At 39.2% G+C, this 12311-nt stretch overlaps 1 protein-coding gene across 2 annotated transcripts in view; it reads left to right on the top strand.

Moving 5' to 3' along the window:
• Positions 1-12311, top strand: part of SLC30A9 (solute carrier family 30 member 9) — a 60377-nt gene that overhangs the window by 35955 nt on the left and 12111 nt on the right. For both annotated transcript variants that reach the window (XR_006281114.1, XM_038398255.2), the window contains exons 10-15: positions 949-1004; positions 2762-2897; positions 3385-3424; positions 4276-4347; positions 4812-4919; positions 9778-9943. Coding sequence is in view for 1 of the 2 variants with exons in the window: in XM_038398255.2 (XP_038254183.2) it covers positions 949-1004; positions 2762-2897; positions 3385-3424; positions 4276-4347; positions 4812-4919; positions 9778-9943 (578 nt within the window). In the remaining variant the exon portion in view is untranslated. The remainder of the gene's footprint in view (positions 1-948; positions 1005-2761; positions 2898-3384; positions 3425-4275; positions 4348-4811; positions 4920-9777; positions 9944-12311) is intronic.

The following is a 12311-nucleotide window of genomic DNA, read 5'->3' as shown; positions in this document are numbered from 1 at the left end:
ACTGGGGATCGATGCTGCTGCGATTGATGCACCAGGGGTCAACTTAGTGGGTTTAGTGAAGACCTGCTAAATCGACTGCAGATCGCTCTCCTGTCAACTCCAATATTCCACCGGAACGAGAAGCGTAAGGTAAATCGACGGGAGAGTTTCTCGCGTCAACCCAGCATTGCATAGACACCACAGTAAATTGACCTAAGTTATTCACGTAGCTGGAGTTGCGTAAGGTCGACTTAGACCTTGTCTACGCTACGAGGGTAAGACTACTCATGTGATTAAGGTTAAGCACAAGCCTAAATCTTTGCAGTATCAGGGCCTGGATTTATAAAAGACTGCACCATCAGATTGAATCCATTCTAAACAATGTATCAGAAACATATCAACTCAGACAATTAGTTTTTTCCAGATGTAGGCACAGACAGTATATTTTTATTTTTTTCCAATGGGGTGACTTGTTACAACTAAATATATACCTAGGAAGTTGAAATGTAAATGAAGGCTATTTTAATTTCAGTTTGCCTTAAATGTAATGGAGATGAGTATACTTATTGCTATAGTTTGTTCATAAACTTCTGTTTGGACAGATTTTTTTTTTTTAAATTAAACAGCCTTTGTTTCCTGATTACACCCAAGTGGAGAATGCTACAAAAATATTTATACTATTATATTAAACATGTTCTTAACTTCTGTTTAAATTGTTGCTTTAAACTTCTTGCAGCTAGAACTAATCAGGTTTAGGTGAGTTAGTTTTGGATGACATTGTCCTGTCTGGGAGTGGATGTTTCTTGTGAAGTTACTGTAATTTGAGCTAATGTGTTTTTGTTTCTAATGCTACATATAAAAAATCAGCAAGTTGGATCTAATTTTATTTAATCATATTCTTTCAAGTTAGAACTACTGTCAATATTTTTAAGACTTCCTACAGATGTGTTTTTCCTTTGCATTATGCAGGCTTTGCTAGCATTGGGCATCAGTCAGTCTGCAAGGACACCAGATCCTAGTCATCCGTAAGGCCATTGTCTTTACTGAATTTATCTTGTTTAATAAATAATTACATTTCAATAATTATATATGGGCTTAAAATCTTTTATTTCTTGTGTGCAACCCTCCTTTTATTTAAAGGATCTGTTGTAGTTTCTGAATAGGAGATGAACCATAGTTTTTTTTGTTTTGTTTTGTTTTCCTTTTTGTTCCATCATATTAATCCAGACAACTTAAATTTTTTTAAGTAAAATGGTGTACTCATATGTATATCCAATGTTTTCATTTTTTCTAAACTGAAATGAATAACTTCCAGTTTTACAGTGGAAGTAATAAGAAAAATGTGGGTTCCTACCAAATTTCAAGAGTTCTAAATGATCATGACTTGGCATGTTGTTTTTACATTGTAAGCTTTGAAACTTGTATTTCATTTTCATTGCTATTAGGAAGATACATTTTTATGGGCCCTATCACCTTTTCCAGTAGATAGCTATACAGTATGCTGTTCGTAGTTCCGATTTTTTTCCTGCATGGATGGCAGGATTTGGGCAATACAGTAGTAATGAGACTTCCTTTTCCCCCTTCCCAAAAGACACTGTTCTTTGGAAGGAAACCCTTTGTTGAGATGGTAACAAGAAGTTCTTGGCATAAACACACTAGTTTTAATTTGTATATTAATAAGGGATTTAAGGTTATGCTCTTACTGCTTTGTAAATTTTAAAGTAGTCTTACTGATGTACTGTGGTTCCAGCCTAAATTTTAGTTTTTTTTCACCTCCGAGGGCCATCTAGTTACCCTAGTTAAAATGTTCTGTCTTGTTTGGGTTCACAAAGTCAGGCAAGATTTTCTTCAACTAAGAATCTGAAGTAGCTTCAACTACGGCTTCTGATTTATGTTTGTTTACCAGATTCAGCCGTCTCAGAATAAGATCTTCTTTTTTTTTTTTTTTTTTTAAATCAGGATCCTTTTCAGGTTTCAGAGTAGCAGCCATGTTAGTCTGTATTCGCAAAAAGAAAAGGAGTACTTGTGGCACCTTAGAGACTAACAGATTTATTAGAGCATAAGCTTTCGTGAGCTAAGTGAGCTGTAGCTCACGAAAGCTTATGCTCTAATAAATTTTAGTCTCTAAGGTGCCACAAGTACTCCTTTTCTTTTTCCCTTTACAGTCTTCCCCTTTCCCTCAAATTATGCCCCTCACCTGCACCGTCGTCTCTTTTTTGCAATGCTGCTAATCAGGAGTGGCATTTAACAGGATGCATTATTACGATGCCATTTTAATTTTACCAAAAATATTTAAACCTGCAAACATTGGGGATTTGCAGTCAGCTGAACTATTACGTTTTATGGTATTAATTTAAAGAAAATGAAATTTGTAGACTGACTGCACATGAAGATTTCAATTAGAAGCCGCATTGCAAGGCAGTGTAAATGTTAGCCTATTCATTAAATATCTGAACGAATTTAAAAAAAAAATTAAATTAATTTCATTAATATAAACATGGTACATAATATTAAAGTAATACAACTAAATCTAAATAGCCTGTGTGTGGAGAAAGGATTAGAAAAATATCTAAATTAAATAACATTTACATTGTTTTATATAAATTTTAAAGAAACTGGATGTCCTTTTCCATCAGTATTTTCTTGGATTAGATTTGATTTTAGCAACTGTATTTTAATTAGCTATCAGGAGCTCTAGTTTATGCTTTATCATCAAGCATCTGAATATATTTTTAAAGTTGCAGGCATCTTTTCCTAAACGACTTTTTTTGTTTTCACCCAGGTATGGCTTCACAAATATGCGCTATATTGCCTCCCTAATTAGTGGGGTTGGCATTTTCATGATGGGTGCCGGACTTTCCTGGTATCATGGAATCATAGGCTTACTTCATCCTCAGCCCATGGAATCTCTTCTTTGGGTAAGTCAATTTTTTTTCTATTGTGTTTTAAAACTATGGGTGGTTGGGATGGTTTAATGTAATGAAACCTCAGTATCTGAAATACCTTGACATCCTGAAAGAAAATGTTTGAATCCTAGCAAGGTTAATCAAGCCATCTGAGGTAGTATGTTCAGTGGAACTCAGTGTATATGCCTGAGGTTATTTAAACCAGTTTCCTCTCTGCTTTGCATTGACACTGATACTTTAGTCCATTTTTTAAGAATATGGGTTGTCCTGCTGTCTTTAGCCAAAAATTTCCCTCTCTCTCCTTATACTGGGTAGTGCATTATAATCTGGTTGGTTGTTCAGTCTTCTGTCTGCCACCTAGAGATGCAGCATTGCAGTTGTGGGTAAAGTGATTCTTGTATGTAAAGTTCTTTTGGAGATTTTGGGATGAAAGGTTCTATATAAATGTGAAACTATATACATTCAAAATAATAAAATACTCGTTTTTTTATACTTACAGGCTTATTGTATCTTAGCAGGATCACTGGTGTCTGAAGGAGGTATGAAATATTTGTGTTGCTTTATTCTTAAGCTGATAATGCAGGCACAAAAGTCTGTGGTGATTGTTTATTAAGCTTTTGCTTACAGAACTGCAAAGTTTTGAGCTCTGTTGTTCACAATTTCATTGATGTTTGACATCCTGGTAAACTTTTTCATTGCTTTTAATTTACTTGTGTTCTGTTTAATCTTCTGCTTCAGGCAAAGGAAGGAAACTAATATAATGTGGTGTGTGTCTGTGTGCGTATGTATATTCTAGGTCTATAGTCCTCTTATAGGATGTGAACAATACATATAAGAATGTCTGGCACACAATCTGAAAAAGCAAGCTGTTTGCTGTTATGTGACAGTAGTATTCATCAGTGGGTTGGCTTGTATGTAGAGAAGAGTGTATGGGTAGGGCTTCTCTTTATGAATTGCCACTGCTCACAATACTGATGGCCAGAAAACTTTCCTGGTGACAATATTGTAATATTATATTGATGTTTTGCTTAATAGAACTATTGTTTTGGGATATTATGTGCTGTGTAGATACAAGATTAGAATTCTTGAAATATTTATACTTTCTCACATTTGAAACATGAAAAAATAATTTTTAAATTCAGAATATTACAATTTTCATTGTATTTCTAGGAAAAAAAATTATTGTACTCTACTCTCTGTGTAAAGCTTGTTTATCCCTGTACTTCATGGGTCTGATTTATCAAAGAAATTTTATTGCTGGTATGGTTGGTAGGAGCACCATAATTAGTTTGCTATGATATGAGCAAGAGTTTCTCCCCCACTTCCTATAGTAGAAAGTTGGTCACTTTGCCTCTAACCATTTTTAGCAACAATATTACTTTTGTTTCAGCTACACTTCTTGTTGCTATAAATGAAATTCGAAGGAGTGCCCAAGCCAAGGGTCTGTCATTTTATCAATATGGTATGTCTCTTTATATCAGTATGGCATGTGTCATTATTTAAAATAGGATTTATTACCTGAATTTGCATACAAATAAGAACAGTATAATTAACTCTGTCTCTTGTTGTACATGAGTCATATGATTATGAATACTAGTAACAGGTTTTCACCCAGTTTGTAAAATATACTTATTGCCTTATTTAATACTTCTTAGACACTTGAGTACTAATATTGTTGCATTTCGCAGAATAAATTCCCCATTAGTTTTACACATCTTCTGGACAAGCTTCCATAATTGGTGTACACTGTGTGTTATATGTATTTATGAACACTTACGGAAGAGTTTAGCTGTAAAGTATAGGTTTTTACATATGTCTAAATACATTTTTTTATATTATTAGAATTAGAACGGTTTACAAAACACTGTGAATGATGTACCAAAGCTAAGATTTCAGCATTCGTGTAACTTTTTATTAAATATTCAGTCAGACAGAGTCGTGATCCCAGTACAAACGTGGTGGTGTTGGAGGATGCTGCAGCAGTTTTGGGTGTGACGTTGGCTGCTACTTGCATGGGTCTGACTTCTTTAACAGGTAAAAAACTCCATCTTAAATTGAGGCTGACTCAATTTGAGACACTATCCTCCTATTTTGTATGCTTGGTATGACTTTACCTTTTGACTCCCTTTGTTAATCGCTTTAAATGTATGCACCTTTTTCATCTGGATTATGGGACTCTCCCCATCTTCCAACTCTACAAAGTCAGTTGATAGGAAAAGAAAAATTTCACTTTTGATATCATCCATTTTAAATTTTTTAATCCACTGATTAGTCATTTATAAACTACACTATTGTATGATATATGATTGGTGTATGATAACTAAGGCTATGATTTTGTCGTGGATATTTTTAGTAAAAGTCAAGGACAGATCACAGGCAAGAAACAAAAAAAAAAAAAAAATCACAAAAGCTGTGACCTGTCCCTGACTTTTTACTAAAAACGTTCCTGACAAAATGGGGAGGGAGGAGGCTCCAGCACTCTGTCCTGCCCCTGCCAGCAGCAGCTGGGAGCTGCAGGGTCCCCATTGCTCTGCAGAGTTGGGGCCGGAGTTGTGGGGGATCCTTTCCAGCAGTCACTGAGCAGCTCCAGGGTCCCTCTGCTGCTGGCAGCAGTGGCTGGGTTACTCAGGGGTCCTTGTCGACAGTGGTGGCTGGTTAGTTGCGGGGGGGTCCCTCTGCCACTGCCAGTGGCAGCTGTGGGGGATCCCTTCCCGTGGCCGCTGAGCAGCTCTGGGATCCTTCTGCCTGCAGCGGGGGTGGGGACCGGCTACTTATGACGGCAAAGCAGCTGCAGGGGGGACTCTACCAGCGGTGGCAGCTGGGACACTCCAGGGTCCCCGCTGGCAGCCAGTCAGTTATGGGAGTCGCCCTTGGAGGCTGGGCTGCTACAGGAATCCCCCACTACTGGCTTCAGCAGATGTTATTCAGCATGCTCTCAGTATACCCTAAGTTGCACATTCAGTCAGCAGTTTTTCACACTACACAGTGGCTGGTCAGCTGTGGGGGCCCCCAGTGTCACGGAAGTTGGGGATTCCATGACTTCCGCCACCTCTGTGATATAATTGTAGCCTTAATGATAGCACTACATAAGCTTCAGTTTATGTAGAGTGGCGCCACCAAGATTATACATACATGAGTCGAAAGAATAGTAAATATGGCAGGCGACCAGCTTGGCTTAATGGTGAAATCCTAGCGGATCTTAAACATAAAAAAGAAGCTTACAAGAAGTGGAAGCTTGGACATATGACCAGGGAAGAGTATAAAAATATTGCTCGGGCATGTAGGAAAGATATCAGGAGGGCCAAATCGCACCTGGAGCTGCAGCTAGCAAGAGATGTCAAGAGTAACAAGAAGGGTTTCTTCAGGTATGTTGGCAACAAGAAGAAAGCCAAGGAAAGTGTGGGCCCCTTACTGAATGAGGGAGGCAAGCTAGTGACAGAGGATGTGGAAAAAGCTAATGTACTCAATGCTTTTTTTGCCTCTGTTTTCACTAACAAGGTCAGCTCCCAGACTGCTGTGCTGGGCAACACAAAATGGGGAAGAGATGGCCAGCCCTCTGTAGAGATAGAGGTGGTTAGGGACTATTTAGAAAAGCTGGACGTGCACAAGTCCATGGGGCCGGACGAATTGCATCCGAGAGTGCTGAAGGAATTGGCGGCTGTGATTGCAGAGCCCTTAGCTATTATCTTTGAAAACTCGTGGCGAACGGGGGAAGTCCCAGATGACTGGAAAAAGGCTAATGTAGTGCCCATCTTTAAAAAAGGGAAGAAGGAGGATCCTGGGAACTACAGGCCGGTCAGCCTCACCTCAGTCCCTGGAAAAATCATGGAGCAGGTCCTCAAAGAATCAATCCTGAAGCACTTAGAGGAGAGGAAAGTGATCAGGAACAGTCAGCATGGATTCACCAAGGGAAGGTCATGCCTGACTAATCTAATCGCCTTTTATGATGAGATTACTGGTTCTGTGGATGAAGGGAAAGCAGTGGATGTATTGTTTCTTGACTTTAGCAAAGCTTTTGACACGGTCTCCCACAGCATTCTTGTCAGCAAGTTAAGGAAGTATGGGCTGGATGAATGCACTATAAGGTGGGTAGAAAGCTGGCTAGATTGTCGGGCTCAACGGGTAGTGATCAATGGCTCCATGTCTAGTTGGCAGCTGGTGTCAAGTGGAGTGCCCCAGGGGTCGGTCCTGGGGCCCGTTTTGTTCAATATCTTCATAAATGATCTGGAGGATGGTGTGGATTGCACTCTCAGCAAATTTGCGGATGATACTAAACTGGGAGGAGTGGTAGATACGCTGGAGGGGAGGGATAGGATACAGAAGGACCTAGACAAATTGGAGGATTGGGCCAAAAGAAATCTAATGAGGTTCAATAAGGATAAATGCAGGGTCCTGCACTTAGGATGGAAGAATCCAATGCACCGCTACAGACTAGGGACCGAATGGCTCGGCAGCAGTTCTGCGGAAAAGGACCTAGGGGTGACAGTGGACGAGAAGCTGGATATGAGTCAGCAGTGTGCCCTTGTTGCCAAAAAGGCCAATGGCATTTTGGGTTGTATAAGTAGGGGCATAGCGAGCAGATCGAGGGACGTGATCGTTCCCCTCTATTCGACACTGGTGAGGCCTCATCTGGAGTACTGTGTCCAGTTTTGGGCCCCACACTACAGGAAGGATGTGGATAAATTGGAAAGAGTACAACGAAGGGCAACGAAAATGATTAGGGGTCTAGAGCACATGACTTATGAGGAGAGGCTGAGGGAGCTGGGATTGTTTAGTCTGGAGAAGAGAAGAATGAGGGGGGATTTGATAGCTGCTTTCAACTACCTGAAAGGGGGTTTCAAAGAGGATGGCTCTAGACTGTTCTCAATGGTAGCAGATGACAGAACGAGGAGTAATGGTCTCAAGTTGCAATGGGGGAGGTTTAGATTGGATATTAGGAAAAACTTTTTCACTAAGAGGGTGGTGAAACACTGGAATGCGTTACCTAGGGAGGTGGTAGAATCTCCTTCCTTAGAGGTTTTTAAGGTCAGGCTTGACAAAGCCCTAGCTGGGATGATTTAACTGGGACTTGGTCCTGCTTTGAGCAGGGGGTTGGACTAGATGACCTTCTGGGGTCCCTTCCAACCCTGATATTCTATGATTCTATGATTCTATGATTCATACATCTGCTTTTCAACCCATTCCTGCAATAATGCTGTTTGTCTCTTTGATGGCATTCAATTACATTTCATATTGCTTTAAAAAAGCTTGCATTAAAATCTGTCAGAACTGATGAATCTGAGTGATTTTCTAGCAGTATATTTTAATGAAAATCTTTCTGCCCCTTTGCAGATCTTTCGGAGGAAGCTTTTACTGTGGTGAGCTTCCACAGTTGTATATTACTCTCTAATCTGATTTCAAGTATATTGATTTGAAGCTATTTGAAATTGGGAGACATTTGAATGCCTTTTTTCAAACCCCTGTTATTGGTGAGATTATAGCTTGAAACAATTCTAATAATGCTATTGAAGGATCATATGGATTGGCCTTCCTGTTCTGAAGAGTTGAGGGCTTGAGTCATTCACACTCTTACTCATTCCAGTAGTTGCATTGAAGCCAATGGGACCACTTGCAGACTTTAAAGTTTGTATGATGGGCCATTTCCTTTCAACTGGATTCGAGTTAACCCAAGTTGTAGTTGAATCTTTTTACGAAAAGAGAATCTATCGTAGTCAAATATATAAATCACTTTCTCTCTAGTCTGGTTACATAAACTCATATTCTGGGAAGCTGCGCACAGCCTTGTTACTGGGCTGTGCACTGTTTTACTCTGCATGAAGGGAAGGTTTAGGGAGGAAATCCTATTTCCTTCCCCCAGGATGTAGCTTTGAAGTTATGACTTTAGCCCCAAAGATACATGGTAGCCTTAATACTCCTTATCTGCCAAAATAGGTGAGGAAAATAGAATGGTCTGTATAACAGATTTTGTGGCCCTGCACAAGGGCTGCAGAACGAAACTGTGTTAAGGAGTGTGTGCATTCTCTGCATTGTATCTCTCGCTTCCCCACCATGCAAGAGTCAGAGAGATCCAATAGCCTGTGAGATTAGGGTTATTTGCCCATTAAAGGGTGTTGGTTTTTTGGAATTGACCTAGTAAGAACTGGATAAACATGGTACCTTTCTTTATAGGTCTTTACTAATTACTTGCCTCACAGCTTTATTTGCTTTACTTCATCTTTGACTCCTCTATAAAATGTTTTGTGATACTTTATATTTAGGATACTACTTAAAAATATGCAATGTTGCAGACAGAAAAATGAATATAAATAAATGTATAACATGCCCATTATGTAAGTACTGTAATGTATTCCAAGATGGATTTCTGCTGCTGTCCTGTTTTATATTATTGCTTACATGTTTTAAGGCAAATAAGAGAGATTCCTGTTTTTCTAAAAAAAAGATTGAGTAATGTTTTTCTCCCTCTTTATTGAACTGATGGACCTACTGCTAACTTGATATTTATTCTTTTTGAAGGTTTTACTCGTTACATAGAACACAAAGCAGCTCAAGATTTTGGTTATGCTGATGGTATTTTCACTTGCATGATGCCCATGCCCAGGAATCTGAGCACCTAACAAGATAGTCTACAAATTCATAAGGGGAAGGGGAGCGCATGGGGCTTCCAGGACCTGGGACATGAGAGATTTTACTTTAAATCTTCTATTTTCTTTATTCAGTTTTATTTTCTTAACCAGAAATAAAGACAGGGTTCCCAGTACATACTCTAAAGAAACAGTAATTCCTGTGTAGAGACAACATACTGTCTGCTTTTCAGTATTACAAAGGCTTTGTTTTTACACTTTTCGAAGTATTCTGTGAAATTTAATTTCAACTGGTTTTTTTTTGTGTGTAGGCAACCCTTACTATGACAGCCTGGGATCTCTAGGTGTGGGAACTTTGTTGGGAGCTGTATCAGCTTTTCTCATCTACACCAACACGGAAGCATTGCTGGGACGATCCATTAATCCTGAGCAATTACAGCGACTTACTGAGTTACTGGAAAGTGACCCTGTCGTTAGGTAAGATGAGGATCTTGGTGATATAAAAAGTCTCTTATCAAGTAGATCAAAAAGCAGGAAACTAACATTTGTCTAAGGAAAAATAGTTCAAGGGCATTTTAAGACAAATTAAGTAATTGAAAACAAAGGAGCAGAGATACTTCTCTTGCATTGATTTTTCAGTCTGAATATGGCAGGATCAGGGTTTTGACAGAAACTTGGTTTGGTTTCCTGTGCTAAAAATTTTACTGACTGAATTGACAAACAGGAGAATTAAAGCTTAGCTAAAATAAAGCCTTCAAACGTGTTTTGTGGTGCACTATACTATTAACTACAGCAGTCGGCACAAGAATTTTGAGGGAAAGAGACACAAATAAAATTAGTCTTGTACTGTAAAGTCATATTTCCTTGCTCTTTCAGTATCTATCTTAAAATTCTGGCACTTTTATCCCTTTAATTTTTAATAAAATAGGAGCTGATCCTTGCTTTCAATATCCTTTACCCATGGCTATTTTTTCTGTCTGTGTATCAGTAGCTGGAATATTTATGGTGTTCGTCTTTATGTATTACTGTCAGGTTTGGTCAACAAAAATAGATGAGGAGTACTTGTGGCACCTTAGAGACTAACAAATTTATTTGAGCATAAGCTTTCGTGAGCTACAGCTCACAGTTGTAGCTCACGAAAGCTTATGCTCTAATGAATTTGTTAGTCTCCAAGGTGCCACAAGTACTCCTTTTCTTTTTTGCGAGTACAGACTAACACCGCTGCTACTCTAAAAATAGATGAGTCAGTTTCAATTTCAAGTACTCCTGCAGTAGTACAGTGCTGTATAATTTGGGTTGCAAACAAAAAATTTGAATAATATGCTCTGCGAAGGTTGCTGTAGTCATAGAGCTGTGGTTTTCAACCTTTTCTCATTTGTGGACCCCTAAAAAATTTCCCTAAAAAGACCCCTTTGGAAATCATAGTCATAGTCTGTGGACCCCCAGGAGTCTGCAGACCACAGGATGAAAACCACGGTCAGAGAGATCTGGGAACCCAGCTTACAACACATCTCCCCCTCTCTAAGGTCCTTTCTGAAAATTCAAACGTCGGGTACTAACTCTATAAAACATTTCTTAGCCACACGTTAATATGGTTAGTGGTGGATGGTTTAACTATACAGTTAAAATCAGTTGTGTGGCAGTTACAGAACTAGCAGCACCTTTGACCCCATCTGGTCTCAGAGTGTACCCTCCCCAAGTTAAATGTTAGACTTCTTGGCTTTACCTGTCCTGAGATGGAATCCTGCAATTTCCCCCACTCTTAGACTGGGTCTTTGTGAGCCAACTGTGATTTCTCAGCAGGTCTCATAGGGCTCTAAGGCTTACCGTTGGGAGCTGTAGCTAGTGGTTAATATGATGAAAAGAGAGATTTCTTAAAACAAAGTATTGCTTAATCTTATCAGTAAGAACACTGCAAAGCATAGGAGAAAAAGGATTTTAACACAATAAACAATCCACACCTATATCTTTCTTCCCCAAGACTTACTATCCCCTTGAAGCTTAGGAGGTCTCAACTGCTTCACAGGTTTCAGAGTAGCAGCCGTGTTAGTCTGTATTCGCAAAAAGAAAAGGAGTACTTGTGGCACCTTAGAGACTAACAAATTTATTAGAGCATAAGCTTTCGTGAGCTACAGCTCACTTCATCGGATGCATCCGATGAAGTGAGCTGTAGCTCACGAAAGCTTATGCTCTAATAAATTTGTTAGTCTCTAAGGTGCCACAAGTACTCCTTTTCTTTCAACTGCTTCAGACACTCTTCACAGGGCCAGTCTGTGTCTCTGTTACCTTATTCTTCTGTGAATAGCTCACTGGCGACTGCCCCACCTTCTCTTTCTCGCTCTCTTCCTCCTTTCCCCCCCTTGTAATTACTCAGAGTTCTATGCCAGAAGGCACCATTAGATCATCTAGTCTGACTACCTATATATCACCGGCCACTAACTTTCACAAAGTGGCTCCTGCAGTGAGCCAAATAATTTGTTTAACTAACATATCTTTCAGAAAGGCATTCAGTCTCAATTTGAAGATGTCAAGAGATGGAGAATCTACCCCTTCTCTTGGTAATTTATTCCAATAGTTAATTACCCTCACTATTGGGGTTTTGTTTTGTTTTGTTTTATTTTAAAAGGTGCTAATTTCTTATACGAATTTGTCTGGTTTCAGCTTCCAGCCATTGGTTTTTTTGGTTTAATTTAAAGAGCCCTTTAGTACTCAGTATTTTCCTCCCCGTAAAGGTGCTTATACACTGTAATCAAGCTACCAACTCTCCATCTTCGTCTTGATTGAGCTCTTTAAGTCTCTCACTGTAAGGTATTTTCTCCAGCCCGCAAATTGTTTTTGTGCATCC

This window comes from Dermochelys coriacea, chromosome 4 (genome assembly GCF_009764565.3).
Source record: "Dermochelys coriacea isolate rDerCor1 chromosome 4, rDerCor1.pri.v4, whole genome shotgun sequence".
Classification (NCBI taxonomy): Eukaryota; Metazoa; Chordata; order Testudines; family Dermochelyidae; genus Dermochelys; species Dermochelys coriacea.
The sequence above is the reverse complement of the archived record's forward strand: the minus strand, read 5'-3'. Positions and strand labels throughout refer to the sequence as shown.